The sequence below is a fragment of the Spermophilus citellus genome, assembly GCF_964194105.1.
Source record: "Spermophilus citellus genome assembly, chromosome: 4".
Classification (NCBI taxonomy): Eukaryota; Metazoa; Chordata; class Mammalia; order Rodentia; family Sciuridae; genus Spermophilus; species Spermophilus citellus.
In genome coordinates this window covers 179,909,611-179,919,558 of record NC_138185.1, presented here as the reverse complement: position 1 = coordinate 179,919,558, position 9,948 = coordinate 179,909,611, and the positions used below count along the sequence as shown (strand labels likewise).

The following is a 9,948-nucleotide window of genomic DNA, read 5'->3' as shown; positions in this document are numbered from 1 at the left end:
CCTTTGTTTATTTTTAAGAGATAACCTATTTTGTTGATAAATATGTAGAACACAAGCAATTTCTGAATTTAGCTCCTGGTTCCAAATACAGTAATGTTTATATTTTCTATTAGTTTGTAAATATGGACTCTGGGTGGTGCATTTGTGTCTTCATTCCATGGGATATCCCCCTCTCCCCAACCCTATCTCCTCTCTATTTTGTTTTTCTTTCTTTTTTGCAAAGGTGACTTTCTGGCAACGTCTCTGTCTTTGTTTGGTGGTGGGCTTCTTGGGCTCCTGGACCTCAACTTGCCCCCAAATTTTGTGTGGGCAGTGAAGGCTTCAGCATCATGAAGGACACTTTCTTTCTACAGCAGAGGACTCAAAAAACAGATAAAACAAGCTAGTCTCCCATTTTGTATTCTAGTCAAACAACACACATGCCAAGCATATAAAGATAAGGGGGTGGAAAATATCTGAATGAGAAAGGCTCTAAAGGAAGTCACTTAGAAACAAGTTTAATGTGAAATGTTTTACAAAGACACTTAAAATGAACTTTATGTTAAGAAAACCACTGTGAAACTAAATTGTACTGTTATTGTTGGCTTACCTGTGTGTTCAGCAATCACAGCCCAAAATTATGTTGTAACTTAAAGAAAATGGAAAATTCTGCTCTAATGAATGTAACAATGGCTTGCTGTGAAGTTTACATTGTTGTACAGAACATGTTTCACATGTACGTAAATTGGTGGTGGTATTAGAAATACAAATGCTATTTAATTTTAATGAATTCCCTTTATTCATTTCTGGAATTATAGGATGAAGATTAACTGATAAATCTTACTAGACCAATTTCTTTTTCACTTTAATGTTAATAATAGAGCTGTGGGATATATGTGTGTGTGAGCATGTGATTATGTGTTGTATTTTGAAACAATTGATTTTTCTTTGGTAAAATTCTACAGTTCTTATACCTTCTGTTTAGGAAATTATTCCTGCTTGGCAATATAGGCTTTAAAATACATTTTTAGAACATTGGTACAATTCATCTATTGGAAAATTAATATATTGTGGGCTTTTTTGGTATTAATTCTGTGCAATAACTAAAAGGGCACCTCATTAGATATGGATGTTAAAGATGCATTCATTGAGTGATTTCAACTTCTTCATATCTGTGCTGTGCACAGTGACATGGCAATCCAGTTCTGCCTCATAGGTTTCATGGCTTCCTTTAATACTTAGATGGCTAGATCAGTTAGTTTTTCAAATCACTAGGTTGTAAACACTAAGCATATTTCTGACATACAAGTAATGTTCTAGGAACTGCTTTTTTGCAAGCAGCAGATAACTTATAGAGAGCTTTGAACTGCATTTATTTCTAAAGCAACTGAAGTCTAGTGCTACAAACAGAGGATTACAACTTCTGAGAAGAATAAGCAGAAAGAGCAGATGAACTCTCAGGGCCATAGTCTTCCTTTGATCTTGTAAAACTCCAATTGACATCTGGAGTTCCTAGTCTGGTGAGAAAATAGACTATAAACCAAATGGAACAATGATCCTATCCAATATTTTGGTGGGGACTTTAAAACCATACCATACAAGGACTCACCTGATGTCCAGCAAAACTGACAAAAAAAGTACAGAATTATTTTCTATCCAATGTTTTTAGGTGGCTACTAAGCATCTTTAAAAAAATATCAAATGTTGTATGGAAACAAAACTAAATGTTATTTTCTTTATCTAAATTAATCTCTTGTTATTGTTATTTATGATTTTCTGGATCCTTTATTTTAAAAAATCTAATATTAGTGATATCAAAGTTTTCATTTCTCTTCCTTCATCTTTTTTTGTTTTTAGCAACCATAAATTCCAATGGAATAATTTTAAAAAGACAACAGAAAGTCCAAATACAATTTGCTATTCAAAGTAAATTATTATTTGAAGCCACTTTAAAAACTCTTGAGAAGGAAAATGGAATGGGATATGGGATTAGGACTATTTAATCTTTAAACACAATTCTTATTATTTAATGTTAACATTTCCTCTGTTTCTTAGAGGGTGAAGGGTTGATATTAAATTGGCAAATGCACTCTTTGGAAATCCTTTTCCATTTTGTCCCCAAGGCAGGGTTAAACATTTAATTTCATGGCCTCTGTGCATATAGTGCTCTCTCACAGTATGTAAGAGTATTACCTGCAAGGATAGAATGCAGTTGTGCAACATAGACACATTCTTGTTTCTCTTGGTTTTCTGTTTTTAATGACCCACTTATTGAATATTGGGCTGAAATATAAATTTAAAAAATCACCTTGGAAAGGATGTACAACAGAAGGCTGTGTGTGTATATACAGTATGTTAAAAAGCCTTTTATTTTTATACTTCAAATGCTCTAAATTAATAAAAACTAATAATTACTATGCTATCTTTACTTTTTATTTTCAGAATGCTTTGGTAGAAGAGTTACTTAGTAGAAATATCCCATAGTAGTAGTTCATAACAGGTTTCATCTAGAACATGCAGATATTTTTGTTGACTCATTACTGAAGTAGCATCATTTCAGGATGAAGATATAAAATCAACTTTGGTTATTTCAAGACCAAAGAGCTATTTTTTAGAGTGCATGTTAGTACAAGAATGCTTGGAAATGCTAAGAATGTACTTCTATTTTGAAATATTTTTTCTTTCATACATATTTTAGTATTATAGACAATAAACTTTACACCTGAAGCTGTCACTTAAAACTAACTACCTGGAAATGTAGTTTTACTCTACACTTTTTTTTCCTGTGCTAGGGATAGAACCCAGGATCTGGTATATGGGTACATGCTAGGCAAGTGCTTTATCACTGAGCCACACACTCGACCTCTACATTCTTTTTTCCCCTCCACCCAGTACTTCAGATTGAAGCCAGGGTTACTCTACCACTGAGTTACACCCCCAGTTCTTTTTGCTTTTTATCTTGAGACAAGGTTACTGAGGCAGGCCTCAAAGTTGGGATCCTCCTGCTCAACTTCCCAAGTCACTGGGATTACAGGTGTATGCCCCTACATCCTGCTTTACATTCTTCTTAAGAATGACATAGGTAGGAGTTCTGTACGAGGATATTTGGATGCAATTACAGACAGCACAAATTGGCCCAAGGAGTGCTTCCAATTTGTGATTAACATTAATATTTCAGCGACAAAACTTGTCTTCAAAGTAGTTTAATTTCATGTATTCCATTAGTAGTAAAATACATCAGATAGCATGACTTAAAATATATCTACTTTATCAACCATGTAAAATATAAAGTAGATTTAGGAAACTAGAACTAGATAACAGATTTACATTTTAATAACGTTCATGAAATTAAATATTCTTAAAAAGCCATTTTAATGCACTTTGAAAATATTCTCCTTCTGTTCTTTAAATATTACTAGTGGAAAAAGTTAACTCCTTATAAAAACTTTAACTATTTTTTTTCACCCAGTTTTTCTCAAAATAGCCACAGAAGAATTTACTTTTAAGAACTTAAACATTTCTAGGCCTCTTAGTTAAAACAATTATCATTATAATGAATTTTCATTATGAAGTAGTATAAGAGGAACATAAGTGAAGAAACTCATTTTGCTTTTATAAAACTTAACTGATTCCTATGCAATTTTAATAGTCAACTTATATATCTCATTGTTTCATACTATTTTTTCCACAGCTTTATGTATATGACCCAAACTATCATTTCAAGTTGCCTAAAGATAATTCCTAATGTCTCAAAATAGGCTTTGTTCTTGAACAAGCTGTTTTCCCCTTCATAATCGTATGCCTAGTTTAGCTGATCCGTAGTCTTTCCTCTTCTTGGGGTTGCAGAGCAAATACCCATTATCTCAAGGGGAAAATGCTTGGGAGGCAGTCACCAGTTCTCTTGCAGCCATGAATAGGTGTATTCATAAACCAGCAGCATCACTGCACCACCTAGAAAAGAAAAGAACTGTGTTTGTTTGTCACAAATTCTGTGAAACAGCACTGTTCCCCTGGGGTTTCTGAATCCATGAAGTCCCAGGCAGCCCATCAGGCAGGGGCTGTTTGGAACTACCAGTTCTGGAGCTCCAATACATACATACAAAACTATTGTGGAAAATTCTCAGGGTAAAATCAAGACCATCTTGAGTATCCAAATACATTTTTTCCTCATGAGTTTCTGCAACTTTCATCATTTCTCATCAGATTCTTTTTTCAGGCACTTTTAATTTTTAAAAGTAAATAAATATAGATATATTTAGTCATGTAAGGGCATGCGGCTTTCCTGTGAACAGAAACCTTTAGCTTCTTCATACGTAGGCACAGGAATTTATCTTTTTCAGTCCATAATCGGCATTGTCTTAGGAAATCTCTAAGATGGTGTTTGACAGATGAGTCTATTTATTTCGGATGGCTTTCAAAGTGGATTGCAATGTGAAAAAATATCTTCTGAATGCTTTTTAAAATCTGTACTTGTAAAAGTTGTGAAAAAAAGGAGGTTGGAAGCTAACCATCATTTCATTTATCTACCTAAGATGTATATAGATTTGAACTTGAAAATTTGGTAGGTGAGTTGAGTGGCATGAGACCACGATTTGTCTTGGAAGAAAAGAGTTGTATGAAAAGAGGTTTTCTGTGTAACAAAGCAACAGGAATATGATTCAGGAAAGCAAGTTCAATACTGGGAGAAGCAATTGCATGTGAATCATTTTGTGTTCTATCTGATGCAGAAATAGTATGTATCCTCTACTTTAGGACAATCCTTTCATGTCTAATGGTAGGAAAAATATTACAAGATCAAAATGTGGACAAGTATCCTGAGAACAACTTAGAGAAGACTCAGCTGTCTCAAGAGAAGATTGACTCCTGACAGAAAGAAATGAAACTCGATTTTGATCTTATTTGTGTACACTTCCATATGCTTCTTTTTTTTAATCTACATGCTGCACATGTTTGTGAAACCATATACCAAAGATGACTATCTGTCTGTAATTTTCATTTTTTTTTTTTTAAAGAGTTGGAATTTTTTTTTTTAAAGAGAGAGTGAGAGAGGAGAGAGAGAGAGAGAGAGAGAATTTTCTTTTTAATATTTATTTATTTATTTTAGTTCTTGGCGGACACAACATCTTTGTCGGTATGTGGTGCTGAGGATCGAACCTGGGCCGCACGCATGCCAGGCGAGCGCGCTACCGCTTGAGCCACATCCCCAGCCCCATGTAATTTTCATTTTTAACCCATGAAGATACTCTATTAGGCCCCTTACAGCTGCTGTCACCCTCTGGGAACTCAGCAAACAAAAGAAAATGAACCACAAATGCATATGTGATTACTGTGTTTACTCTTATCAACTGTTCACAGTGTAAGGTAGGAACATACAGAATTGGGTTAGTTTTCAGCTTCATGAGAAGATTTGGAATTTAAACCACAAACTTCAAGATTCTTTTCTGGGAAATACCTGATTATTAGGCACATAGAGCTGTTAAGGCTATTAGAAACAAGATGCGATGCTTCTGCTGACTGAAGGCTGAAAATTTCAGGTTCATCATTCTTTTCTGCTGTCTCCTTTTTTTTTTTTTTTTTTTTTAAATCTTGGTTGGCCTTAACTTGAAAGTCTTACCTTACTTCTCTTTGAAGAAGGAATTTGCATGTTTGAAATGAAGTAGAGGCTAGGTCCCTGAAGTTATTTACAATTTTGTTTAAACTGGACAGTAAATTCATGACAACCCTTTTCATGGGGTTTAACACCACAGCAACTCAGAACCCCTCATGCAAAGCATTTAAAGCCCAATCAAACATTTGCAAGCCTCTAACAAAACTTGGGGGCAGATTATTTAGCAGTTTGGGATTAAGGTTCTAGTCAATTACCATTTTAGCTAAACTCTCCCTGGTTTACCACCCTTTTTAGGTCCATCCTTTTCTGAGAAAGCTGATTTAGGGCTACTCCTGCAATTTTTCTCTAATATTAGATCTACCAGCAGGTTTTTATTATGTGGTAAAGGAAAAACATTACCTATACTACTTGAAAATATTCACAAAATTCCCAACATTTTTCATTAGTGAGTTTCTTTTAACACATGATTAACAGAAGGCAGGTCCCAATCTCAAATGCAAAACAGAATTGGTGCTTAATATCTACAAAAGTTGGGATAAATAGAATACATGAAAGTGTGTACTGCTTTCTTAACTTCAATTTACAGATGGATGTTCTTTATCTTAGGATGGAAGAATTGCTAGTTTATTGGGTTAAGATCGAAAGGTAAATGTGCATGTGTTTGAGTGCAGCATGGGAGGAAGATGGTAGTATTAAAATGAGGAATGGTAAAAAGAGAGAGGAGAGATTACCAGGAAGTCTAAGTAGGGGCACATGCCTGGTTAGAATTAAAAAAAAAAAAAAAGAAAGAAAGAAAGAACATACTTTTGGTCTAGAGCATACTTCTGTACTTATTCACAAGATTGCTTATAATCCAAGACCATTTGTTCAGGCGGTTGAGTCTGCCACAGTGATTTTCTTATCTATTTACATAGAGACAGCTGACTTTCCCTGTGGGGATAGCAGTCAGCTTTTTGTGGGCTGGCATACTCAGGTAAGGCTTGAGCCAGCAGTTGTCACTGTCAAGCTGACAGAGGCCAGGAAAGGTGAGTGCCCAGCCAGGGGTGTCACCACACCCCAGAGGCGACCCTGAATATGTGACTTTTGCTGTTCATGGAGGTGATTCCTCCTCCTTTTCTCCTTTTGAAATAAAGTTGAGGCAGGAGCAAGACTGAGCTGGGAGCACAGGAAGAGTTTTATCTGACTGGTCACTCACCCAGTGACCACTTTAGCCAGAAGCCAAGATGCATGTTAGCGCTCACTTGAACTCAACAGACTGTGGATCCTTTCCCATTGACTTAAGTTGGGCTTTGTCTCCCATTAGCTTCCAACAGGCCCATAAATAGTACTTTCTAAACAAAGGTAGAACATTTCTGATAGATGCCTTTAGTCTCTTGACTACTCATAGACAACTTTATATCCTCACAGTTTCCCCTCTCACAGTGTGATAAATTTTTACTATATTGCTGATAGACACAAATGACAAAAGAAGAAACACTAGAACAATAAGGAAGGGAGAATATAAATAATAAAAGCATCATTACCTGGTCCAAGTCTCATAATTTTGGGAAGCAGTCCTTTGTACAAGGCTAAAATCCTAAAACCAGAGAGGAAAAAGCAAAATTCTCATTCCAAAAATAAATTGAGTTAGACCTCAGCTTTATTGAGATGCTGGCCCAGCATTTAAAAAGAAACTATTTGAAATTGAACCACCCCAAACCTGACAGTATCTGGCTTAGCATTCCCTACTGCAATTTGGATGAGGGGAAAGAGTTAATCAATTCTTTATTACCCAGGCTATGCTGGTCTTGTCCAATCAGAAACATGACTTTCATCAGCAAAATGGTTTTTGCTTTCAAGACAGGTCTTGCTTTCAAGGCAGCTGTGTATATGGCCAAGATGACTTTTGTAATCGAATTTAAAAGACCACAAACTCAGTCTTCACATTAGGAAATATGATGCAGTTTAGAGCAAAATAATAAAGTATCACTTGTTTACTTGAGAATCAGTAATTGGTGAGGAGGGGTGAAGAGATAGTAAAATTTTTTAAGAATCAGAAAAGGCACATTTTAAATACAAAAAAATCTAATTTTACAGAATTCTCCTATTTAATTCTCCCAGGAGAATATAATTAGGTGACATTTTTATTAGATTTAGTCAGAAGACAATAATTCTACCCATATACTAATAAGACATGTAACATGCAATATCATATTATGCCAACTGACAAGAAGTTCATCTCACGGCACAAACTGGATGGTATAAGAACATTTTGCCAGCATCTTGTTATTGTGTAGCTTTGTGAAGTTTGTCATATAGTCCACAGAGCTCCTTCAATACACACCCAATCTAGGAGTCTTACTGACTCCCACCAAAATAGAAGTACAATATGGTTTTAACAATACTTGGACCTTGCACACTTATTAAAGTAAGAATGTGTTACCCTTCTTCCTGATAGACTGTTGCCATTGTTTTAAAACAGGTTCTGTACTTGATCTCTCCAGGAACTGGCTGAGGTCCTTGAATCCTACTTTTGGCAACATCAAAAGGGATGTTAATGACTGAGGCTATTGTCCCCGAGAGAAGACCAATCCCAAATTTTCTCAAAAATTCCAAGGTTGGATCCTAAAAGAGAAAAAGAAAAAAAAATAACAGAAAGGGAAGTGGAAGCCCCTACATCAGTTAAACACTATAATGCAATATGTATTTAAGCAGAGCACTGCACTCCCTGGCACCCTCCTGTTACTCCAGCGGAACGCATTAGGATTTCCTAGGCTGGAACTTGTTTTCTTGACAATCCCATTGGCTATGTTTTTACACATGGTCTAAATTGCTGAAGTACACATTTCCTCACACAGGATTTATAAACACAGTTCATAAAGAAAGACTGGTATGGCATATGGGGATGATTTGTATAATTGGGCTTCACAATGTACTTAGTATTACTGTATCAAAACAGGAGAAATCCAAGCACACTATTAGCTAATTGGCCAGAATATTTTACAAATGACAGCAACTTCCACCATGAAGCCTACTAAAATGCTCATTTGTGTGTGGACCCCCAAATGTTAAATTAAATCAAGGCTACTCTCAGTCTGCTGCTATTCCCCTCCAGGTTTTTTGCATTTATTTTCACGTGTAGCTGATCCACTGTACTGAGAAGTGCTAGCTTCCTGTTATTAACAAACCAACTTGGGGCGGCTGCAAAACAGCCTGTGACATTCTGTGCATTATAAACAGTAGTAAGGCACTGGACTAATTGGCTGAAGAATTTATAACCCATTGTTCCTGAACTTATTCTTCTTCATGGCAAAAGAAGAAAAGGAGAGCTGTGTGTGTGTGTGGGGGGGTGCAGGGAGGGAGAGAGAGAAATATTTCCTTTTTCCATTTGAATTTAGGCTCTTCACGTTGGTCTGATTTTATTTTCCACCCCTCCCTGCTCTGCTCTCTGACATCAAAGTATTTAATTAGGTCTTATGTGGGAGTCACTTTCCTTCAGCCTATTTTTGTGCCCAGTGAGCTCACATTGTGCTTTGTTATAATGAATTTGTTGGGAAGTTCTCATTATGTTTGCAGCCTCAGTTCTTGCCATGAAGAGAAGTCATGGCACATATCATCAGCTGCTGACTCTGACTCCCATCTTATCCTTCTCCCCCTCTCTCTTTTGGTGAATATTTCAGAAGCATCATCACAGAGGAACAATACAGGTTGTGCCATGACATTATTTTATATGGCAGAACTAAGCAAGAGAAGCATACCCTGAGAAAGAAAGAAAGAAACAGAAAGAGAGGGAGGAAGGAAATAAATTCAGGTCTGAGCACTGAAGGTTTCTAGCTTCTATGGAAGAAGAAAACTCCTGGAGGCTCTGAAATTCTCAACTGAACCAGGAGCTAGTTACCATCACAAAAACTCCTATGAGGCTGAATATAAAAAGCAAGGGATTCAGTAATAATTCTTGGATCTAGGCCATACAGGTGCCGGGGAGGTTTAAAGGGATTTAAAAACCAACAGGGTGTTTCTACAGGAAAAACAATGCAGTGATTGCAGTAAGAGTGAGGTGTGTTTAAATAATTCCCCCTCCCCCATTTTTTCTCTTTTACAAGGAGAGAAAAATGCCTTTATGTTGCCCTTCTCTATTATGGCATAGAAGCAGAACTGGAGCTCTGGAGGACGGCAAATTCAGCACCAGCTCAAGTTGTCTCAATTTGGATGAGTCACTGAATCCCGCAGAGCCTATGTATAGAGGGAAGTTTTTAACACCTACCTCACCTGGGTAGTGTCATTTTCTGAGAAATAAGAGTGATAAGAGGGGAAATGTGCTATGAATGTTGTACAAGCCTAGCAGAAAATGGATAGTATTGTGACATAGCCTGTTTTCTAGG

At 36.3% G+C, this 9,948-nt stretch overlaps 1 protein-coding gene across 5 annotated transcripts in view; it reads right to left on the bottom strand.

Moving 5' to 3' along the window:
- Positions 1-3,166: 3,166 nt before the first annotated feature.
- SLC25A21 (solute carrier family 25 member 21) overlaps positions 3,167-9,948 on the bottom strand; it is a gene marked incomplete at its 5' end in the record, with an annotated part of 517,166 nt that continues 510,384 nt past the window's right edge. For all 5 annotated transcript variants that reach the window (XM_081290705.1, XM_081290707.1, XM_081290706.1 and 2 more), the window contains 3 exons: positions 3,167-3,930; positions 7,111-7,163; positions 8,010-8,191. In XM_081290705.1, the coding sequence (XP_081146831.1) occupies positions 3,869-3,930; positions 7,111-7,163; positions 8,010-8,191 (297 nt within the window). In that variant the 3' untranslated portion in view covers positions 3,167-3,868. The remainder of the gene's footprint in view (positions 3,931-7,110; positions 7,164-8,009; positions 8,192-9,948) is intronic.